This window comes from Ctenopharyngodon idella, chromosome 10 (assembly GCF_019924925.1).
Source record: "Ctenopharyngodon idella isolate HZGC_01 chromosome 10, HZGC01, whole genome shotgun sequence".
NCBI classification, from domain to species: domain Eukaryota; kingdom Metazoa; phylum Chordata; class Actinopteri; order Cypriniformes; family Xenocyprididae; genus Ctenopharyngodon; species Ctenopharyngodon idella.
Genome location: NC_067229.1, coordinates 7,208,860 through 7,233,141, shown reverse-complemented (window position 1 = coordinate 7,233,141; position 24,282 = coordinate 7,208,860). Strand labels below are relative to the sequence as shown.

The 24,282-nt window shown below is 37.0% G+C and overlaps 3 protein-coding genes across 3 annotated transcripts in view; 1 reads left to right on the top strand and 2 right to left on the bottom strand.

The window, feature by feature from the left end:
* The window catches only part of gnav1 (guanine nucleotide binding protein (G protein) alpha v1), a 31,683-nt gene extending 20,299 nt beyond the window's left edge, over positions 1-11,384 (top strand). The window contains exons 6-9 of the mRNA XM_051909439.1: positions 4,220-4,349; positions 5,486-5,557; positions 7,764-7,851; positions 10,447-11,384. Coding sequence (XP_051765399.1) covers positions 4,220-4,349; positions 5,486-5,557; positions 7,764-7,851; positions 10,447-10,637 — 481 coding nt within the window. The 3' untranslated portion in view covers positions 10,638-11,384. The remainder of the gene's footprint in view (positions 1-4,219; positions 4,350-5,485; positions 5,558-7,763; positions 7,852-10,446) is intronic.
* A 532-nt stretch (positions 11,385-11,916) lies between these two features.
* On the bottom strand, positions 11,917-13,565 carry npb (neuropeptide B). The gene is made up of 2 exons (XM_051909440.1): positions 13,230-13,565; positions 11,917-12,527 (listed from the first exon to the last, which is right to left on the bottom strand). The coding sequence occupies exons 1-2, from the start codon at positions 13,497-13,499 to the stop codon at positions 12,399-12,401; spliced, it is 399 nt and encodes a 132-aa protein (XP_051765400.1). The 5' UTR covers positions 13,500-13,565; the 3' UTR covers positions 11,917-12,398.
* A 998-nt stretch (positions 13,566-14,563) lies between these two features.
* Positions 14,564-24,266, bottom strand: sgsh (N-sulfoglucosamine sulfohydrolase (sulfamidase)). Its single transcript, XM_051909709.1, has 7 exons — positions 24,040-24,266; positions 23,479-23,639; positions 23,293-23,398; positions 18,272-18,603; positions 18,111-18,192; positions 17,823-18,026; positions 14,564-15,255 (listed from the first exon to the last, which is right to left on the bottom strand). Exons 1-7 carry the CDS (start codon positions 24,128-24,130, stop codon positions 14,696-14,698), a joined length of 1,536 nt encoding a protein of 511 aa, XP_051765669.1. The 5' UTR covers positions 24,131-24,266; the 3' UTR covers positions 14,564-14,695.
* Between the last annotated feature and the right edge of the window lie 16 nt (positions 24,267-24,282).

The window sequence follows — 24,282 nt, the reverse complement described above, 5'->3', positions numbered from 1 at the left end:
ATATTTTTTTTGCTTTTATTTTTAGTTAACGTTTGCTTTGGGGCGAAAACAGTTGGGATATGTGGGTAAACTGCACACAGTTACAGTAACAATCTCTTGTTCCTCAAAATGTCGGAATGAAAAAGTTTCATGTGTGTTCATTGTCCTCTCAAGTTCAATTTTGCGCAAACATTGGGCAACAATAAAACAATTGAGAGGTTTCATGGGAAATGTGAGTAATTTTCTGCCTGGCAGCTTTTACCAGTCATTTGAATGTTAATGGAGACATTTACAGCTATGAGATGCCACTGACTGCTTGAGATGGCACAGAAAGATGAGTGTTTTGGCATTTGGTGGAAAGCAACTGTCTTTGTCTATACTTTTTCGTTCGCTTCTTCTTGGGCCCTGAGATTTGGCTAATTTATTGGCTTCAGTTGAGGGCTTCTGCAATAACATTTATATTGCATTACTTTGCATAATTCTAAATCTAAATTCCCATTGCTTTCGTGACAGTTTTTAATAAAAGCGCATTTACAACATAAAAAATAAAAACAAGATGACTTCGCTTAAAAAATGGTTGTGGGATGTAGATGTTTGAAATGCCCAGTTGGATGCTTATCCATTTAGTCGTCTTTACTGTTTAGTCTGCAAAAATGTCTGTTTTTCAATCTGAAATAGGTTAGGTTAAGTTGTGGTATAGAGCATAAATATGAGCAAAAAAATCCCATCGACGTTAAGAAGATGAAGGAGACTCCATCATGATTTATGTTCATAATAACTCTATGAAGCAGTGTAGTGCGCACGCATGTTATGTGGAGTAATTGTTTGCTCTGTGAAACCTGTTTAGTTCCTCTTGACTTCTAGAGTGAATTAATTCGGTCTGAATAACTTACTGTCAGTCTTCGGCATGCTCCACTGCTCGTCCTTATCGCAGCATTTCACACGCGTCCCACGCCGAAACCTCAAGATCTTTATCATATCCCTGGATTCACACCTCACGTTTGATAGAAACATCCATAGCTGCTGCGTTTCAGTACGATCCCTTACCTTCCTCAATAATTCACTTCTGTTTTTAAATAAAAGCTATGTATTTATGCTTTAATTTAATTATTTATTTAGTCATTTATTTATTTATTTACTTTTACTTTATGAAGTTATACTTTTATTTATTTATATTTATGCTTTTATTTATACATTATGCCTTTTTATTTATATTTATTTATGCTTTTATGCATTTATTTATGCATTTATGCTTTTATTTGTTCTATTTTTTATTTCTACATTTCTTTAGAATCTAAGTTCTCTAAATCTAAAAAGACAGATACTGTTTCTTATGGCCATATGTAAATGTTGCATTATTTGTTTTTCTAATAACGGTTTTGCAGTTCATTTCATATGCAAATTTGATGCTTTATTAATATTCAAATTCCTAATTTCAGCTTACATTAACTTGTCGACCATAATCATTAAAAAGTATTTTCTTCTAATGATAATATATGCAATAATTATTGCACAGCTGTTGTCTTAATGTATATTTTGGACACAAGTAGGAACATGATGTCATGGGTGTGTTGGGCAGGAAGTGTCACTGTTTTCGTCAGTATCTGATGATGATTTTTTTTTTTAAACAAGTCTAATGAAATCTTCAAACCGAATTCCTCCCTACAGCCGAAATCTAAATCTGAGGTCGCTCCGGGTCACCCTTCACATCTGAGCCATAATTAACAGTCTAATGATCAGTAAAATGACTTGCGTTTTGATCAGTGTGTTTAACACGGCATGATTCTCACCTTGTCTGCAGTGATTATGTGGCCACATCAGATCATCTCATAATTAAACAAAGCCATTATTAAACCTTTGTGCTGTTGGATAAGACGTGACCGCCAAGAAAACATCAGGAAGATACACTAGGTTTGATTTATTTTATTTATTTATTATTTTTATTTTTATTTTTATATATATATATAATATATATATGCATACACACACACTATCTTATACTATCTTTATACTATCTTTTCATGTGACAACACTGAAGAAATGACACTTTGCTACAATGTAAAGTAGTGAGTGTACAGCTTGTATAACAGTGTAAATTTGTTGTCCCCTCAAAATAACTCAACACACAGCCATTAATGTCTAAACTGCTGGCCACAAAAGTAAGTACACCCCTAAGTGAAAATGTCCAAATTGGGCCCAATTAGCCATTTTCTCTCCCCGGTGTCATGTGACTCATTAGTGTTACAAGGTCTCAGGTGTGAATGGAGAGCAGGTGTGTTAAATTTGGTGTTATCACTCTCACTCTCTCATACTGGTCACTGGAAGTTCAACATGGCACCTCATGGCAAAGAACTCTCTGAGGATCTGAAAAAAAAGAATTGTTGCTCTACATAAAGATGGCGTAGGCTATAAGAAGATTGCCAAGACCCTGAAACTGAGCTGCAGCACGGTGGCCAAGAACATACAGCGGTTTAACAGGACAGGTTCCACTCAGAACAGGCCTCACCATGGTCGATCAAAGAAGTTGAGTGCACATGCTCAGCGTCATATCCAGAGGTTGTGTTTGGGAAATAGACGTACGAGTGCTGCCAGCATTGCTGCAGAGGTTGAAGGGGTGGGGGGTCAGCCTGTCAGCGCTCAGACCATACGTCGCACACTGCATCAAATTGGTCTGCATGGCTGTCGTCCCAGAAGGAAGCCTCTGCCGGCACTGGGGAGCTACAGTTCATTGAGGGAACCATGAATCTGAGACATACTGAAGCAGAGCATGATTCCCTCCCTTTGGAGACTGGGCCGCAGGGCAGTATTCCAACATGATAACGACCCCAAACACACCTCCAAGATGACCACTGCCTTTCTAAAGAAGCTGAGGGTACCTAGACCCTATTGAGCATCTGTGGGGCATCCTCAAACGGAAGGTGAAGGAGCGCAAGGTCTCTAACATCCACCAGCTCCGCAATGTCGTCATGGAGGAGTGGAAGAGGACTCCAGTAGCAACCTGTGAAGCTCTGGTGAACTCCATGATATATGGATATGATATATTGGAGTTCTCCATGAACTCAAAAAATAATAGTGGCCACACAAAATATTGACACTTTGGGCCCAATTTGGCCATTTTCACTTAGGGATGTACACACTTTTGTGGCCAGCGGTTTAGACATTAATGGCTGTGTGTTGAGTTATTTTGAGGGGACAGCAAATTTACACTGTTATACAAGCTGTACACTCACTACTTTACATTGTAGCAAAGTGTCATTTCTTCAGGTTTGTCACATGAAAAGATATAATAAAATATTTACAAAAATGTGAGGGGTGTACTGTAGGTATCATTTAAAATATATATATATATATATATATATATATATATATATATATATTACATGAAAATTAAGAATGCTTTGTATTAATAATTACAATAGTTTGAGTTTCACAAATTTTGCCCATTAAACTTTTTTTTTTTTTTTTTTACCTGCAGTTTGTTGTACATGAGAAAATCTACCAGTTTGTCATAGTGTCAACATCAGCTATGTTCATGATTTAATTTTTGTATTAGCGTCCCATAAAGCACATATAGATTTATTTTTTCCATCACGTTTGAAGTGTGTGTATTGATAGTTTTGATTTCAGTCGTGTGGAGGAATCTTTCTCACTAATATAGTGAAGATACAGCACAGGATGAAGTGGAAGATGGAAAATAAATGTGTGAGAGAGACTTTGACTGTTCACGGCCTTCTCCCTTTACACACGATTGTCTGAAGACAAGAAACACTCTTTGAGAACAAACACTCGCCTTTTCCAGCTCTTTTTAGATGTGCTTCAAAAATAGACATGAAGAGGAGAAACCTGTAATGAAATATGTTTTGAGATGTTTTATTTTGACACATCTTTGCTAACAACTAGCTAACAAGCTAACTCTTTTTAGTGTTGTGATCTAAATCACTGTGAGGGGAAATTTAGTGGAGCTTGTTAATTTGAGAGACTCATTTGATGGCATCAGTAATAGCCCATTGGTCTGTTTTTCACATGTACGGATATGTGTCGCTGGTTAGCAGCATATTAGCATAACAAATGCAACATTGTTTGTAAAAGTCAACATGAAATGATGTTCAAAATCCATTGTGCTTTTGTAACATGGTGTATTTCCCAAGGTAAATTGCACCTGTGTTTACTTTAAAGTGTTTTTGTGCCATAATGAGGTGTTTCTTTTTCCATTGAGGACCTTTTGTCTATCTCTCTACAGAATGTATGACGTTGGAGGCCAGAGGACGGAGAGGAGAAAGTGGATCAGTTGTTTTCAGGATGTGAGGGCTGTGCTGTTCGTTGTGTCTCTGAGTGGGTACGACATGACGCTAGTAGAAGATCCATCTATGGTGAGAAAATGTGTAATTTTGCATTCACCTACTACATCAAACAGAAGATCTTACTGAACACTGATCATCAAGGTGTTATTTAAAGCTGAAGTATGCAATTTTTAGATGTTAAAAATGGTATGCTTGTATTAACAGTAATATATTATACATAAATTATGTATTTGTTTTTTTTTTTAATCTACATTTTTCATACACTACTTCTGGAAAATTCTATAGGGGTTTATTGTAACCGTTTTAAATAAAAAAATAAAAAAAAATATGGATTTTAAATTTTTTTCAATCAGTTATATTGATCTATTTTTTTTTAAATAACTCCCTGAAAAGTATAATTATAAATACTGAAAACAACATTTACTTTTATGTATTTAGCAGATACTTAATTTGAATATTTTACATTATTCATTTAATGTAACATTCTAAAACTAAAATTTAGTAAGACAACAATAAGCATCATTACTATATTTTTATAACATGTTTCCAAAAGCTATTTATTAATATAATGCAATAATAGTACATTTGTGATAAGTGATATATTACATTTGGATTCGTGCTGAATTAGAAAAAGCACAAGTTTATTTTAGCACATTTTTCCACACGCCAATATTTTCAGTTTTGCTATAAATGAATTTAAGTTTGCTGTTTATAATGAATGCCACTATAATTTGTTTTTTTATACTTATATTTTTTTAATTCATGTTCTGAATACTGTTACTGTGTGTTTATAGTGTTTAAAATGTTTGTAAATATTTTTTTATTTACCAGTATTTACATTTATTTATGAATGTAATACTAAAATGTGACATGCATCAATGCAACATATCTATGAGTTTTTTTTTTTTTTTTTACAATGTAAATTTGACCTGTTACAATTCTGGTATTAATGCTGAAAATAACATTTTATATTTTACTGTTTTTATTTAATGTACTACTAATTTTGTAACATTTTGTAACTAAAATTTAGTAACGCATCATAAAATGAGTTTTCTTAATGTGAATCTGAGTGTTAATACATCACACATTGTTCATATGCCCTGACCTCAGCTTTTCAGTTGCCTCTCATATATGGCATCACAAGAGAGCATCATGGGATCTCATGGGATTGACAGCTCATGTTTTTAATTTGTGCTCTTGTTTAGAATCGACTGCAGGAGAGTCTCAAGCTGTTCTCATCAATCTGCAATAACGTCTTCTTCAGGAGTACTTCTATGGTAAGAAACGGCTCAATTATCAGAGAGAGCTCATCCAATCTCATCCCATTAGCTCGAGAGGAGGCCAGTGTCGTCAATCAAGAGACGACGCAAAACGCCCAACATATGTGACCAAAAAACAAACCAAAACACTTTCTTTGATGCATACTTGCCTGCATTCACAAGAGGGATAATGCAGCATAATACTGTTGTTTTTTTGTTTGTTTTTTATTTATTCAGACACCTTGAACATTTCATTCATTAATACAGTTTTTTCACTATAGTTTAAAAAATGGTAATAAAATATGACAAGATCTAAGAGTTAAACTGTGTCAGAAAAATTAATCTTAATTAAGTCAGATAACACTTAAGCAAAACATGGTCAGGTCAAAGTGTCTTTAATAATTTTTGGTTCCAAATTTGTATCAATTTTACTGGTAGTCCACTGTATGAAGAATTTTTGGGTATAATATGTCACAGTTTACTTTATTTTGCTATCCTCACTTACATAAATGAACTATAGTGTCCTGCACCCACTAGAATATATATATATATATATATATATATATATATATATATATATATATATTAAATATAGAATATATATACCAAAAATATCAAAAATGTCTGAATAATTTTTGGTTTGACTGTGTGTATATATGATGGATGAATGGATCGATGGATGGATGGATGGATCTATGGATGGATGGATCTATGGATGGATCTATGGGTGATGAATTGATCTATGGATGGATGGATGAATGGATCTGTGGATGGATGGATGGATAGATGGATCTATGGATGAATGGATCTGTGGATGGATAGATGGATAGATAGATCTATGGATGAATGGATCTATGGATGATGAATGGATCTATGGATGAATGGATCTATGGATGATGAATGGATCGATGGATGGATATATAGATATTTTAGTAATTTTCGATAAATTTTGATACAACATTTAACACACACACACATAGTACTTATTTATTTATTTTAGTAGTTAATTAGTTAATAACGGCACATTTTTCAACATTTTCAAATGTTATCAGATGTTTCTTTCATTCAGTGATTTGACATGCCTTTAGTACTGCTACTAAAGTCTGCAATGATTTTAGCAATTTAATGCTAAAGTTTCTATGTTAAAGCTTTTAACTTAATGTTAAATCAATTCTGAATCTGTTTACTTTCCTAATGCATCTTCTGGTCTTTTTATTGATAAAAGTGTTGTTTTTGGTTAGTTTTTAGTTTATAGTAGTTTTTGATAACTTGCTCCGCCTCTGAAACGACTTTCCATTTCTGCTGACATCATCAAGCCCTCTAATTTTTAAGCCCTCTAATTTTTAACCCCTCCCCTGCATTGATTAGATTGTGAAAACAGGCCTATATATAGGCCTGTTTTCACAATCTAATCAATTCCACTTAAAAATAATTATTTTCATCAAATAAAAATCAAATACGCCACAATACCGAAGTCTTTTTGTGCTTACATTAACGTTACGTCACCTGTTAGCCCGATGTCAGGGAGTTCTTCTCAACTTCTGGACCTCCATCTCATTATAAACTTGTACGACTCCATTGCGATCACCAATAGAGAGAGTCTGTGGTTCGTTCAGACGTTTCATTCGCCGATTACTGTAGCTTGCTTTGGTAACCTCACCTCCAGACTTAGCATCTTCCCTCGTAATTACGGCCCACGTCGTCAGTTAGCCCAGACTTTGTTATAATTGCCCATGTCGTTTGGTAATTAAACTAGCAGGCGTATTTTAGGTCGTCCCTGTGGGTGACGGTGGTCCTCTTGTTTTCTGTCTATTTATCGTACGCCTTCCGTAAACCTCTTTCCGAGTAATGAGGTGTGCTAACTGCCCTTGTTAAGATGCGTTTTATAGCCACGTTAGTCATACTCTGCTGTTTTAAAACGCTGGGCAAAATCATTACTGGGCCAAGTTGTTAATTAAGCCATTATAATGAGCCACACACGCTGTTTTCTCTCTCTCTCTCTCTCTGTCATCTTTTGTGGACACCGAGGTATTAATCATTTTATTTTGTCATGTTGGTCTTTGTAACCACACACACACAACTTTCTTCTCAAAGACTTTCTATAGCTGGTGTATTTGACTAATCGATACTTGTCCTAAATGATTGATTTTACAGAGCGACTGGTTGATGGGTGTTGTCTGTCTCGATCCAGAGTGACGTGTAAGTGTTTCTTATTGTTTTGCAGATATTATTCATGAACAAGATTGATCTTTTCCAAGAGAAGATTCTCCACTCCGGGCGTCATCTGCGGCATTACCTTCCCCAGTTCAGAGGTGAGAGACGGATCTGTGATTACACATGAATCATGCTTGTTCTCTCTGCTGAATGTTTAAAGAAAGTGTAATATTTACTTCAGCTGTTCACAGAGGTTCATTTGTTGACTCATTTCCTTTATTAAAGCACAGAGTTGGCAAGCAATTGTCTTCAACTGCTCCCAAACATGTTCTTTCCTTTTTATTTAATTTGTTGGTTTATTGTCTTTCTTTGATTGTTTTGTTTCAGTTGTTTGTTCTCATTCTTTTGAACATTCATTCGTTTTGTTCCTTTTTTTTGTTTATTCTTTCTGTCATTTGTGCTTTCTTTGTTTAAGTTGTTTTCTTTTGTTCTTTCATTAATTTGTTTCTTTTATTCATTTCATTCTATTTTGTTCATTGTCTTTTGTTCATTAATTTTCTTTTTTTCCAATTTCTTTCATTATTTTGTTCATTCTCAATTTTTTTTCTTCTTCGTTCTTGTTCTTTTTGTTAGTTTGTTGTCTTTATTTGTTTATTCTCCTTTGTTCATTCAGTTGTTTGTTTCATCGTTAGTTTGTCTGTTTGTACATTCTCTTCTTGTTTTATTTTTTTTATTTATTTTTCATTTGTCTGCTTTTTATTTAAAGGGGTCCTTGATTATGATTTCTTTTTTTTTTTTTTACTTTAGTTAGTGTGTAATGTTGCTGTTTGAGCATAAACAACATCTGCAGAGTTAGGGCACTCAAAGTTCAGTGCGAAGGGAGATATTTTTATTTACAGAAATCACTTTTTAAGGACTACAACTTCTTCCTGAATCCTAAAATTTACATAAACCCTGCCCCGAGAACATGCAACAGAGGGGGTGAGGCCATGTTGGGCTGCTTTAGAGAAGAGGAAGAATTGTTGTAGTAGAGTGTTGTTACCATGCCGTCATTTTACGCTGGATTGCTTCACAAACGAGGGTCAATTCAACGCTGGATTTGCACAAAAGATTAACATGACGGCACATGCTAGTTGACGAGTTGAATCAACTCCACAGCAACTACATGAACTTATCCACTAACCATTCAGAAATGTCCAGTTTCATTCTAAAAGTTGTAACTTCTTCCTGAGTCTCTCCATCAGTGTCGACTCCGGTTTGAACAATGTAAGGCTGAACACCGTTACTGACAATCGTCATTTTGGCTGTGTGAGATTCTCCAGCTTTGTTGTTGAGCAACCGAAGCGTGAGCTGTTAAAGCTCCGCCCTCTTCTGTAAAGCGTCCGGGAGCAGCAGCTCATTTGCATTTAAAGGAACACACAAAAACTGTGTGTTTTTGTCACACCCAAATAGGGGCAAATTTGACAAGCTATAATAAATTATATGTGGGGTATTTTGAGCTGAAACTTCAGAGACACATTCTGGGGATATCTGAGACTTGTATTACATCTTGTGAAAGGGGCATAATAGGTCCCCTTTAATTTACTTGTTCGTTCTTACTTGTCCGATTTCTGTTATATGTTTGTCCTTTCATTCGTTTTTTTCTTTTGCTTTCTTTAATTAGTTTGTTCTTTCTTTCATTAATTTCATTCTTTTTCATTTATCTTTCTTTTGTTTGTGTTTTCTTGATCTGTCATTTGTTCTTTATTTTTGTTAGTTTTTATTATCTTCAGTTCATTTGTTCAGTTTTTGTTTGCTCTTGTTCTTTTATTGATTTGCCTCATTCTTTTTCATTTACTCTTTTGTTTGTTCATTCTTTTTCAATTGTTTGTTTTATTAATCATTTGTTTGTTCACTTTCTTGTTAGTTCTTTTGTTTGTTTGTTCATGTTCTTCATTCAGTTGTTTGTTCATTCTCTGTGTTCTGTTTTCTTCTCGTTTGTTTGTTCTCTTTCATTTGTTTATTTTGGTTGTTTTAGCTTTCTTTCTTTCTTTCAGACTCTGTCGTGCTCTATCACTGTCTTTCCATTAAGACTGAATCCACCATGTCGCTGTGAGTTTGTAGTTTGGCTGTCTAATCAGCTGGAATGGATCCTGTAGTTTTTACCTCAGGGAGAAAAGGTCAAGACGGATGAGGCCGGAAATTTCTCGCATAACATTGTCTTCACTCTCCCACCCCCTCTTATATATGACAAAGTTAATCCCGATTCGGATAGAAGATTACAATAAAACCTTTTTACAACTACATTTCACCCGGCATCAGCCATCATGCAAATGTCAATTTAGTATTGAAGGTTTAGAGATTGATCTCCTGTTCATCAGTCCTATACCGTTTGGAGCAGATCTCGTCAGAAATGCATAGACTATGATTTCATTTCTTTTCTACTGGGGAAAACTCAATTATATCCACTTCACCCATCTTCTCTCAGATGTACAGTGTTTCCTGTTAATGCATAATTCATCAGAAATTGATGTTTTTGTATTGCTCTCCTGTTTTGTTTTTTTCTGAACCAGGGGTTATTGAACACGATTCATGTTGTTATATGTTTTGATACTGCTGACTTATACCTTAATACTCCTTAGAGAAAATACTGTTTAACCTTTGCAACGGAAAACTTATCAAGTATATAAAATGCATTTATATTACTGTTTTTACTGTATATAAATGTAGCCTTGGTCTTCTTTCAAAGAAGCAAACTCTGTTTTTGTTCACAGGTGCTGACTGTGATGTGGACGGTGCCGCCCGGTTCATCGCCGCCATGTTCGTGTCTCTCAACGCTACGCCCAGCAAGCTCATCTACCATCACTTCACCACAGCCACCGACACCTCCAATGTGCAGGTAGTTTTCCAGGTCGTCATGGACACCATCATCAAGGAGAACCTGGAGGCCGTGTCTCTGCTCTGAGTTCAGAACAATTCCCCTTTAAAAACTGAATAAAGGCTCATGGATGATGCTGATGCTATTTATTATTTTTCATGTAGCAATAACCGAATACATGCTAGTTTATGCTCCTCTTACTTAAACACCAACTAACAGAATGACAAGATTTAATAACTGTCCTGTATAATAATCTCAATCACATGTTACGCTGTGGAAGTGTATAATATAGTTTTAAAGAGTAAATTGTACTGCCCTGGGAGGTCAAGTTGCTCATCCATGCATCCCATAATTTTCCACCTGACATCGCTTCCTGTGTGTACGTTACCATGGTTAATAATCACTTATAAAATAACCTTTTCTCCTTGTGTAAATCTTTGTTCAACATGTTCTGTTCAGAGCTCGAACACCCTGTTTTTTTTGTTTGTTTTTTTGCGTTATGAATCATGTTTTGCTTTTGACTCATTGGTGATGCAAGGCATTGCACTTTTATAGTTCTATAATTCAATCTGAAATGGTTTTGTTGCACCAAAGTGAGCCACACATCTATATGAAGCATAATCATACCTGTAGCAATTGCATATTGTTTTGTAAATACATTTGAAATCATGTTACTTTACCATTTTTCCCATTTATTCATTGATATTCCATTGATGGATGTATTTTTGCTGTTTAAATGCTGTATTTCGCTTTTCAAAAGCATTTGAGTTACACTTTTGTAAATGCAAACAAGCCACTGTGAATATAAACATAATTAAAAACTAACATGTTTGATATTGTTTCGTGCTGATTTCCCCATGCACAATGAATGGTGTAAAATGAGTCACGTCGCTTTCTCAATGCAAATGCACAACACAAACATACACACAATGAACAGTATATCTTTCAAGTTTAATAAAATAAAGAAAACATCTTTGAAAGTTTTTGCTCATAACAACGATCTCTTTTTATGAACATTTAATACATCTGGAAGAAGGTACAGGAGACGGGTGGGCGTGAGGGAGAACAGATCGAACAGAAAATACCTCTCTGTTTTATGTTTTGTTTTATTTATAAATTTAAAGCAGCGAACTTCACATTGTGTGAACCAGGGGTGCTCAAAACTGCTCTCCGAGATCCGTTTTCCTGCAAAATACAGCTGAAACTAAGTGTGTTCACACTGGAAGTGACTTGGATTTGGTTTGACTTCACTTTTTCACATTCACTATATACTAAACCAATATCTGTCTTTTTACGGTACATTTTAATGTCTTGATGGCTGATTTCACTTCATTATCATTTTTTTTTGTGTGTGTGTGTGTGTGTGTGTCGCAAAACAGCATTTTTAACGGATGTGCGAGACTTCCGGTGTCCTCCGCTTCCATGTATTTTTAGCTGTACAATGAATGGTGTAAAACGAGTCACGTCATATTTCTGTCACGTTATGCTGCTAGATATTAAAACTGGTATTTCTTAGATTATTTTAATGTATTGTCGTAGTTATAAACGCACTGTTTTGTCGTTTACCTCACTAGTTATTTACCTATAGCGGCTAGTGAATCGGAAGTCCCGCACGTTCACAGAAAACAATAGATTCAGAGTATGAATCAGAGTTTAAAAATGATTAGCATCGCTAGAAAACTAAACATCGCAGGAAAGCAGATCTTCGGGAGCAGCGCTGAACATCCCTGGTGTAAATCAAGTAAACATTCAATGTCAACAGCGCGCCTCACTGCCTTGGCTGTAAATACTCCTGAAATGAAGAGACTTTGGGTCGGGGAGGGAAAGAGAAAGAGAGACGGGTTCCGCTCAGGAGGTGAAGCAGTCCAGCGAATCGAGCGAGAGAAACACGTCTGCTTTGCACCGAAACGTGCTCGAACCGTCCTGAACCAGCTCACAGCTCTGTAGGTTTGGAGAAATGTCCTTTACGCAGATGGCCTGAGGGGAAAAACAGGCAAAGTAAACCTTAATAGAAGTTACATGTTGATACTGTCTTCTTAAGTACATGCTTTTTAACATATAGAAAACAGACAAATCAGATGTCAAAGAAATATTTTTTTTCAGATAATTTCAATATATTTTTTTTTTTTTTGTGATTGAATTGGTCTTTAAAAAAAACTCCCCCCAGAAGTAAATATACATATATTTCCATTTGACCAAAGGACATTTTTAAAAACGTTCTTTTCATCATACACGCATATATACATTATATTAATAATGTTAAATGTACATTGAAATGTTCTGAATATATATAGGCTATTCATATTTGAATGCACATAAACTAATGATTTGTTATGCTTTGTTAATTGATCACTTTAGTAATAAGTTTTGCAAATATATACGGGACAAATCACGAAACTGTTTAATGTAACTTCATATATATACATAACTGGATGCATATTACATCCTATATAACTATATTATATAATGTTTATTAATTTTATAAGGATTGTTTAATTTATAAATTGTGTTATAAAAATGAAATGACGTTTAAAAATATTTTATAAACTAAACAATGAAATAACTTCAATAAGCTGCATATTATGCATCTATATGTGTATGTATATACAATATTATCTTCTTTTTGTTATCTAAAGTAGGCTATATGTAATAAAACATGTTTTTGATGAAATAATTTACCATGTTTTTAAGGACTGGCGTTTGTCTGCTGCTGAGGTCGGGTATCACGCTGTTGGAGACGCCGGGGGTCTCGCCGCTGTCCAGCGCTGATTCGCTCTCAGATCTGCGCACATACGGCGACCTCCGGATCCCGGACAGCAAACCCGAGGCTCTCCCGACGGAATAGTAGCTCGGCCCGGTGGACTGCTTGTACCAGGCGTCTGTAGGATGGCTAGAGATGAGGATGGAAACAGCCACGAACACCAGCACGGATCTGACGGACCTCTCCATTGCGCACTTGACCCAAACGTGTGTTTTGATCTATGATGCCTCGTAGCTTTTGGATTGATGTTCTCCACATCTGGAGTTTATATATACCCCTCGGAGTCGTGATCTCGTTCGTCATTCCCCACTAGATGATTCATATTTCCGGCCAATAGGATTGATTTGCGCGTCTTTGCGCGTTTGGAGACGGTTGGGGAGCCTTTAACGTCAGGTAGATGTGATGTATGACGGGACAATATTGTTTCTCTGTCACTGAGCCTGTCTGTGTTGATCAATAAACGTCTTTCTGGCGTCACAGCACAAATTAAAAAAGAGAAAATCCCGTGCGTAAAGACGCACATATGCATTAACCAAAGAAAAGTATCAGTATCCAAGTATGTTTAATACTTGCTATAAATTTAAAGGGACTTGAATAGAGTAGAATAGAATAGAAAATGAATATAATTTAATAGAAGAATTCTAAGTGCACAGAATCTGAACATAAAGTCTCATTAATGAATGATTTGAATATTGACTTATTGACTTCTCTGTAATTACACATTTGGATAAACTGTTTTACCATGTTGTCAGATTTATAAATAATTTAAATGAGAGAGCATTTTCATTATAGCATCTCAAACAGATATAACAAGCTTGTGAGGTCATCAGAAAAGCTACTAAATACAAAAAAAAAAAATGTACCAAAAAGTATAAATATATAATGACAACCCTTATGAAAATTAACCTTGATTTTATTAAAGTAAAAGTGTAGTAAGCATGTCTTTTTGGCGGATTGATTACCATTTGTATAACCACAGTTTCACTACAAATACCATGGATAAACTAGGGTTGGTGTAGCAAAACCATGGTTAATTTGTGGTTACCATGGTTTAACTACAATAATGTTTTTTTGGTTTAATTTTGGTAAAGGCAGTGTAAATAATAATAATAATAATAATAATAATAATAGTAGAAGGTAAATAACATTAATTTGACAGGTTGGATCACCAGCGAGATTCCGCCTCTCCGTCGGATCCGATTGGATGTCAAACATGAAACATTTATAAAGAAAATGAGATATTGTTGACTCATTTTGTTATTCAAAATGTTTATTAACATTTTCAATATAAAAGCTACAAATTTAATCTTGCAATTCTCAAATTAAACCATTTAAACAGTGAATCTGAACCATAAAAAGGAAGAAAGTCTTTAATCTTAGGCACTCATAGTCCATTATACAAGGGTCTGCACTGCGGTTCCAGCTTGGTCTCGAGAACTGCATCCGGCTCGCACACCCACGGATCCTCCGTTTGCCACTGCCACTTCAGCAGCTGCTCCCTCAGACTCTCCAGAACCGGGGCGTAGGTTGGATCACCAGCGAGATTCTGCCTCTCCGTCGGATCCGATTGGATGTCAAACAGCTCCCACCTCTCCCGGTAGTAATACTCGTTTAGAGTCTTGAACCAGCCTGTGGGCTGGCCCGACCGGGTCCGGTTTAACAGATCCTGGAAGGTTGGGGACACGTAGAAGTCCTGGTCTATAGGAAAGGGCATGCGGTAGTGAAGATTGTGCAGCAGCCGGTAGGGTCCCTGGTGGATGGAGCGCATCGGGTAAAACATAGTGACCTCGTGGAGACTCTGGCTGGCGTAGACGGTGACCCAGGACGGTTCTGAGCTCAGGGCCGGGAGGAGAGATCGACCCGTCAACTCAACCAGAGGACCACCTGAGAGACTGTACGACGGATACGGCAAAGAGAACCAGTCCAGTATGGTGGGAGTGATATCTGGGGGAAAAAAAATCAGAGATTCTGTTTTACAGTGTCATACAAATAGACAGTAAATAGACAGATATGACCTTAAACACAGAATCAAGTACATACAAACAGAACATGTTACCTTGGTTACAATCTGTCAGTAAATAGAAAGATAAACACTAACTTTAAACACTGAATCAAGTGCAAAAAGGTGCAATATGATGCCATTTTTTAATATCGAACGAACAACTTGCGATTCGTACAAATAGAAAATGTTGTTACATTGGCAATCTGTCAGTAAATAGAAAGTTATGACCTTAGAGGGTTAGTTCACCCAAAAATGAAAATTATGTCATTAATTACTCACCCTCATGTCGTTCCACACCCGCAAGACCTTCGTTCATCTTCAAAACACAAATTAAGATATTTTTGATAAAATCTGATGGCTCAGTGAGGCCTCCATTGCCAGCAAGACAATTAACACATTCAACACCCAGAAAGGTACTAAAGACGTATTTAAAACAGTTCATGTGACTACAGTGGTCCAACCTTTTTGTGCGCCAAAAAAACAAAATAAAGACTTTATTCAACCATATCTAGTGATGGGCGATTTCAAAACACTGCTTCATGAAGCTTCGAAGATTTACAAATCTTTTGTTTCGAATCAGTGGTTCGAAGCACCAAAGTCACGTGATTTCAGTAAATGAGGCTTTGTTACATCATAAGTGTTTCGAAATTTCTGTGGTTCACCACTGGGGGGTGACTTTGGCAGTTTGATACGTACTCCGAACCACTGATTTGAAACAAAAGATTCGTAAAGCTTAGAAACTTAATGAAGCAGTGTTTTGAAATCGCCCATCACTAGATATTGTTTAATAAAGTCTTTATTTTGTTTTTTTGGCGCACAAAAAGTATTCTCATCGCTTCATAACAATAAAGTTGAACCACTGTAGTCACATGAACTGTTTTAGTACCTTTCTGGGCATTTGAAAGTGTAAATTAACTTGCTGTTAATGCAGGCCTCACTGAGCCATCGGATTTTATCAAAAATATCTTAATTTGTGTTCCAAAGATGAACAAAGGTCTTACGGGTGTGGAACGACATGAGGGTGAGTAATAAATGACTGAATTTTAATTTTTGGGTGAACCAATCCTTTAAATAGAATCATGTACGAAATGGTGCAATAGTGATGGACATCATTTTTATTTTCGTATGAACAACTTGCAATTTGTACAAATAATATGTCAGTAAACAAAATGACCTTAAAGGGTTAGTTCACCCAAAAATGTAAATTACCCCATGATTTACTCACCCTCAAGCCATCCTAGGTGTATAAGACTATGTTTTCTCAGACGAACACAATCAGAGTTATATTTAAAACTATCCTGGCTCTTCCAAGCTTTATAATGGGAATGAATGGGGGGTGAGATTTTGAAGGCCAAAAAAGCACATCCATCCATCATAAAAGTAATCCATACGGCTCTAGGCTCAGTTCTTTCTGCCGTAAGTTGACTTGCCTATGGATGTTTGTTGGAAGCTGGTTATTAGAGTTTATAAAGTTTTAAATATGGATATTTTTCTTAAAAAAAACCATTGCTTCAGAAGGCCTTTATTAACCCCCTGGAGCCTATGGATTATATTTATGATGGATGGACGCACATTTTTGGACTTCAAAATCGTGAGCGCCATTCACTACCATTATAAAGCTTGGAAGAGCCAGGATATTTTTTAATATTACTCTGATTGTGTTCGTCTGAGAGAAGATAGTCATATGCACCTAGAATGCCTTGAGGGTGAGTAAATCATGGAAATCCGGATAATTTTCGGAAAACTAACCCTTTATACACTGAATCAAGTGCAAAAAGGTGCAATAGTAATATCGTACGAACAACCTGTGATTCATACAAATAGAAATTGTTGATACGTTGGCAATCTGTCAGCAAATAGAAAGATATGACTTTAAACACTGAATCAAGTGCAAAAAGGTGCAATAGTGGGGGAGGCCATTTTTTAATATCATATAAAAACAACTTGCAATTTGTACAAGTAGAAATTTCCATACACACACAATGCATTTTTTTCAAAATCTGTGTGAAACACTCTATTCATAAAAGAAAAGAAAAATAAGAAAAGAAAAGAAAAGAAATTGTCGTACACAGTATGGCACATTGGTAACAATCTGTCATTTGGTAGAGAAATAGTTGTACTATTATCTGGACTCAAAACACAGGAAAAAAAAAACGCTTAGAGGTGCACTACTGAAATCTTGCTTTTCATTATCGTATGAAAAACTTTTTGTAAAAGCTGTGTTACATTCATCCAAACTTGTAATTCGGGAGAAACACAATTGTTCTATCACCTAGCCAAAAACATCCGAATGGTGCAGTAGATCATTCAGTAGAGAGTTGTTCTATTATCTGGCCTCAAAAACAGGAACAAGTGCATGAAGGTGTAGTGTGGTATTAAAACTAGGCTTACAGCACCACCTAGTGGTTAAAGCAGTTACAGCACATCTTAAGACCATGAAGGACTTTGTTCTGTGTACATTAGTTTATTTAAATATTTAAAGAATAATCAAGCAATGATTGGCTCTTACCCAGCAGACTGACGTAGGCCTGGCTGATCTGTCCCCAGCGCTGCCGGTGTTCAGGTGAGGAGACCAGCATGGGTTCCTTCACACCTGAGCCGTACAGGTTAGTGCGTCCGTTGGGGAACGGAATTCCATTATCCGAGCTGTAGATCACCAGAGTGTCATTTTCAAATCCCGCATCCTGTAGTTCTTGAAGAACCAGACCAATACCTTCGAAATCAAACATTGGAAATTTGTGAAAACCTATGCAAACAAATATTTAAATATTACTGTGAATGACGTAAAGTATATAACCTTGGTCCAGCCGGCTGACCGTTGTGTACTGGGCTGCTATATCCGCCCTTGCTGCAGGAGTGTCCGGAATAAAGTACGGAACCTAGTAAGGTATTAAGAGACTGATGGTTGGGAACTTCAATTAATGACTTATTAAATTTTTCTTTATTTGAAAGGCTCACCTTAACCTGGTCTGGAGAGTAATACTTCGGCTCCCAATCCGGAATTCTTCCCATTCCGCTCTCTCCATTCCCAAACTTTTCACAGAACACTCCATACTGAGGCTGGGAATGGCCACAGCGGTGAGGATCATGGAACGCCACATAGAGAAAGAACGGCTGTCCCTCTTCCGTTGTATTTCTCTCCGCCTTCTGGCTCTGGAAGAACTTCCGAACAAGGAGCTTAATCTTGGTGATATTCCGACCCACCTGCAGAATGGAATTGGTCTCTTCCGTGTAGGCAAAATCGAATGGGTATACAGGGCCCGGACCAACGTGTTTTTTCCCGATGATTCCTTTCCAAAGAAAAGCAATCATGGTGGAATTTTCCAAGATTCACTCATTTCAAATGTTGAGTAACAAATCATAAGCTAGTTTGCTTCGTAGAAAAACAAAGTGTCGTACCAATACAATCTAATGGAAATTCGTAACCTATTTTATGTATGAATTCGTACAAACTCGTTCGCACGTTTTCGTACAATCAAAGAAATCATCAATTTGTAAAATTCCTAATTTTTCCAAGATTCACTCGTTTCAAATGTTAAAATTGGAATTCTGTCATCCCATCTATAGCTAAGCTTACAAAGCTCTTGCATGATGTATTTTGCAGTCAAAATGAAAGGGGCTACAAATCCAAGTGGGTTAACAACTGATAATATTCCTCTTCTAGTGAGTGTTTGGTTCTGTAGTGTAACCTTAAACTTGAATGTGTCCTTTTCAACAGACCAATGAACTCCAAAGGCTCTTTCAACAGGAAGGTTTTCAGAGTCTAGGTCAAGATTTTTCACCTCCTTTGCTCTATCCTCTTCAGGTACTGATGCCAAAACTTGTCTACTGTTAGATATCCACTTCACGAGACGAAAGCCTCCTTGAGAGCAGAGCGCACAAAGTTCGTTGTAAAGCACGTTTGCTTGCTTTTCTGTAGGAACAGACACGAGACAATCATCAACAAAGAAGTTGTTCTTTACCACATGAATGGCCTCTGCAAAGAAGTTATTCTTGTTATCTTCCGATGTTTTTCTCAAAGCATAATTTGCACAACTTGATGAAGATGTAGCTCCGAATAAATGCACTGTCATTCTGTATTCAGCAAGTCTTTTACTAACATCACCCTTTGACCACCACAAAAAGCAAAGAAAGTCTTTCAGCAACTTTGACTTGATGAAACATACCTTCTGTGTCAGCCATTAGGCCAACTGTCTCCTTTTGGAAACGAAGCAAGACACCTTAAAGTGGTATTAGGACCTTGGATTAGTTCATTATTGAATGACATTCCACGAAAAGAAGCCGAGCAATCGAAAATAATACAAATCACGGCCTTTTTTGGATGATATACCCTATGGTGCGGTATTTACCACAACTTGCTATCGTCCCTTTTAAGCTCTGTCTGGGGTACCATCTCAGCATGTCCCTTTTCTATGACATTTTCTAAAAAGTTGATGTAATCATCTTTAAATCTTGCATCCTTTTCAAACTTTCTGAGCAGGTAAGACATACGCTGATAATTGTTAGGCGCTTTAACACTGACATTTCTAAATGGTAGTGGTAACTGGTAATGTCCATCCTTAAATTTTAGCATTCTCCATTATGCTCATGAACCTTTTGTCCTCTTGTGACATCTCGGTCTTTTCTTTGTATTCCTTTTCTGAGAAGTCATGATTGTACTGCTGTACCAGCATGCTCACCAAGTCAGATACTGAGATGCGGATTGCTTAAACCACTAGATCCCTTTCTGTTTGACAATGATCCATGAGGCCATTAACAACCCAGCCTAGGACAGTTTTTAACTGCATGAGGGCCATCTCCTTGGCTGTTGATAACTTTTCATGGCTCTAACAATTTGGGAGCATTCATCCCTATAAGCAGTCCGACATCTGCCCTAATAGATGGTATATGGACTTTTTTCAAGTATGCCCACTTCTTTAGTGCCTCAGCAGTATTCACCTGTTCCTGTGCTACTGGTATTTCCCTTCGAGTGTACGTGTCCAGGAGTTCATAAAAGACATCACCATCTAAGCTGCTAACTGTAAGACCTGTAAGCACAGTGGTGTTCACGGGTTTTTCTTGGCCCTTTGTATGCAGCAGGATTCTTGATTTTCGTCCACTGACTTAAAGCTTCTGTTTAAGAGCCTCAGTACAAAAGGTAGCAGAGCTTCCTGGATCTAAAAATGCATATGTGCATACCACCTGATTTGTGCTTACAGCGTTCACTTGCACAGGAATGATTGGAAGTGGAACGTCACCAGCTCCTGTATGAGTATTTGCTTCCAAGCAAACTAGTGCACTACTTATAAGTGAATTGCCTGACTGTAGCTGATTATCATCCACTCGCTTTTGCATATGCACTCTTTACATGCCATCCTCTTCTTACAGTTCTTCAGAGATGTCCTTTGTTCAAGCAGCCAAAGCAGACACCTTCTCTTTTTTTTTCTTCAAAAAAGAAATTTGTCAACATGAGGTTCTTGGCTGAATTTACAACATTCTTCTAAACCGTGTTTTCCTCTGCAGTACAGACAACTCAACAATGGACTTCGGAAGGACAGGTAATGTGTTCCTGCTTGTTGCTAATGTAGCAAAACCCCTCCCTATGAAAGTTGTGGTGGGTTTGGATTTTGAAGTTTTTGTTGTCTGATGGAAGGTCTTCTTCATGCAAATCACCAAAAAATGAGTCTATAATCATATTTGCATGTCTTTCAATAAACTCAACTAATTGCTGAAACTGAGGTCTTTTTCTTTTTTGTTCATAGTACTCATAAGCAGTTGTTCTCCATTTTTCCCTTAACTTATATAGAAGCTTGGATACTATACACTTCAAATTAGTGGCATGGTTCATGTCGGCCAACGCATTAATCTCTAACATGGTGTTACAACAGCCACTCAGGAACAATGAAAATGAGTGCAATGCTCTACCATCTTCTGAATTGATAGGGTTCCAGTTTAAAATTATTTCTTGATATGCATTGGCGATAAGGATATCACTTCCATGGTGTCTTTCTAATAGCCTTTTGGCTTCTTTGTAACCTCTTTGTGGTTCCATATGTTGGCAACCCTGTACAAGATCTTGTGGCTTTCCACTAGTGAATTGCTCTAAGAAAAGCAGTCTGTCACGATTGTTGTTTGTCCTGTCTTTAATACAGTGCTTAAAGGGTTAGTTCACCCAAAAATGAAAATAATGTAATTTATTACTCACCCTCATGCCGTTCCACACCCGTAAGACCTTCGTTAATCTTCGGAATGCAATTTAAGATATTTTTGTTGAAATCCGATGGCTCAGTGAGGCCTGCATAGCCAGCAATGACATTTCCTCTCTCAAGATCCATAAAGGTACTAAAAACATATTTAAATCAGTTCATGTGAGTACAGTGGTTCAATATTAATATTATAAAGTGACGAGAATATTTTTTGTGCACCAAAAAACAAAATAACGACTTATATAGTGATGGCTGATTTAAAAAAACTGCTTCTTGAAGCTTCGGAGCGTTATGAATCTTTTGTGTCGAATCAGCGGTTCGGAGCACCAAAGTCACGTGATTTCAGCAGTTTGGCGGTTTGATACGCGATCCGAATCATGATTCATAACGCTCCGAAGCTTCATGAAGCAGTGTTTTGAAATGGGCCATCACTATATAAGTCGTTATTTTGTTTTTTGGCACACCAAAAATATTCTCATCGCTTTATAATATTAATATTGAACCACTGTACTCACATGAACTGATTTAAATATGTTTTTAGTACATTAATGGATCTTGAGAGAGGAAATGTCATTGCTGGCTATGCAGGCCTCACTGAGCCATCGGATTTCAACAAAAATATCTTAATTTGCGTTCTGAAGATGAACGAAGGTCTTACGGGTGTGGAACGACATGAGGGTGAGTAATATATGACGTTATTTAACTAACCCTTTAAAGGTTCTGATAAAAGTCAGGTAGTCTAGTGGGTCCCCTGTGAATACAGGAATCTCTCTTGAAGGTAGGACTGCTAATTTCTGTTCTTTGACTAACATCTCCGTTATTTTGTTTTGACAGTGCATAACATTAACAAGATCCTTCTCTATGCCTGTAGAATGCGATGCCTTTACATGATATCTTTCCTTTATGGATTCTTGTTTGCGCATTGAAGGCGGCATTGTTTCTTTAACAGATGTCTTTGCATGAACGTTTACAAATTCAGTGCTTTTTTGCATTATATTAGATTTAATTCCTTGACCTTTCACAAATGAGCATTTATCCTCCTCCTCATCCTCTTCTTCCACATCATCATCACAGCTATCTTCGTCTATTTCTTCATTAGGCACAGATGAACCCAACTGCACAAATTCAAAATATTCATTAATTCTATCTTCAGTAGTTGTAACTGGAAGTTGCTGCAGCTCAGTGTTCATCAAATCCATTGTTCTTATTTGAGCTTCAGACACAGCAATGTCTGTTTCAATAGCTAACTTCTCCTTTTTTGCTCTTAATTCCAGCTCTTCTCTTTCCAATTGCAATTTCTTTTCTAATGCGGCTGCACATGCAAGTGACTCCGCTTTCTTAGCTTCAGCTTGTCGTCTTATAGAGGAAGCAGTGGATTTATTACTGCTCTTTGATCTTGTAGACACGTTATCCTGTTCGTTTCTAGAATTTTTGATACTTTCATTTTCAGGAGCACTTTCTATCCATTCACATGTTTCTTTTCTTAAACTCTTTAAAATCCTTATACCTTGGTGAATACCAATATTTGTGATCACTCTCTTTTTCTTCAACAGGCAAAGCATCTTGCACAGTTTGATGCAATGCAGCAAAGGCATTCATCAATTTTTTAAATAAACTAAACTGTCGTTTCACATCTTCCTCTTTATCATACGATTCAAGAAGTGGCTCGATCAGTGTCCGCTTACTAGTTAACTGCACCAGCGCTGATTTCCTTGCATTTTTATGCTTTCTTAAGAAAGTGCAGTGTTGTATTAAAAATATCTATTTTCAGAGCTTCATGGATCTTCATCATACCTGTGTGGATGTTGGCTTGTTTCAGGAGGAGAGGAAGACTGCGCACTCCATCAAATGAGTTAAAGTGATGAACTCCCTGATGGAGGCCGTACATCCCGTTCTGGTGCTGTTGATCAGGAAAAAAAAGGTCAAGGCAAGTTTATCCATTAGTTTGGGCTAAAAAAGAGACTTTCACATACTGGTTACCTGTGGTAGCCCAGTCAGGATGGTGGAACGACTTGGTGAGCAGCTGCTGACGGAGGTGAAGGCGTTCTTGAAGATCACACTGCGCTCAGAAAGAGCCCGAAGATGAGGCGTCTGGACCACAGTGTTGTTGTAGACATCCATCTCGAACCCACCATCATCAGCTGTGTGATACGATGACAACACATGCCAAATTTACACGGCAAAGGTGGCACAGAGGCGCTTCTGAAGTGCCATTTAGGTGTCTTTATACAGGCTGTTTAATGCTGCCCAGAGCAGAGGTGGTATAAATGCATTCACACAACAAATATAACTGTATACAGTGATGCTAGTGGCTGAGGTGGGTCTGAGCTGGCATAATTTAGTCTGGCTTTTATGCGGTACTGTGTCTTAACACTGAATTTGAGCAGGCACAGAGCAGCCTTAACTCTACTGTCTAAAGTCGCCTATAGAGACATTAACACATCGTAAATACAACATACCAACAAAACAAACATCACAACAGTATAGAAATATTGTCAAATCAGTATTTACAAATACTCATGATTGTGTTTCACTACACACCAATGATGAGAAGCACATTTCTTCTTCTGCACTCTCCTACATCACAACAAACCAGGAAACACAGCAGAGTCCACCCTAACAAAAACGACATTTTAGTGTCATTTGCCTCCTACACCTCCAGGAATGTTGTTAAAGCACACGGAAAAGTCTTTAGAACTTTGTTTACACTCGGCGAGACAAACTTCCGCCATGTGAGTCCATCACATGACCACGATCAGCTGACGCGAAGCCTCAGCCAATCGC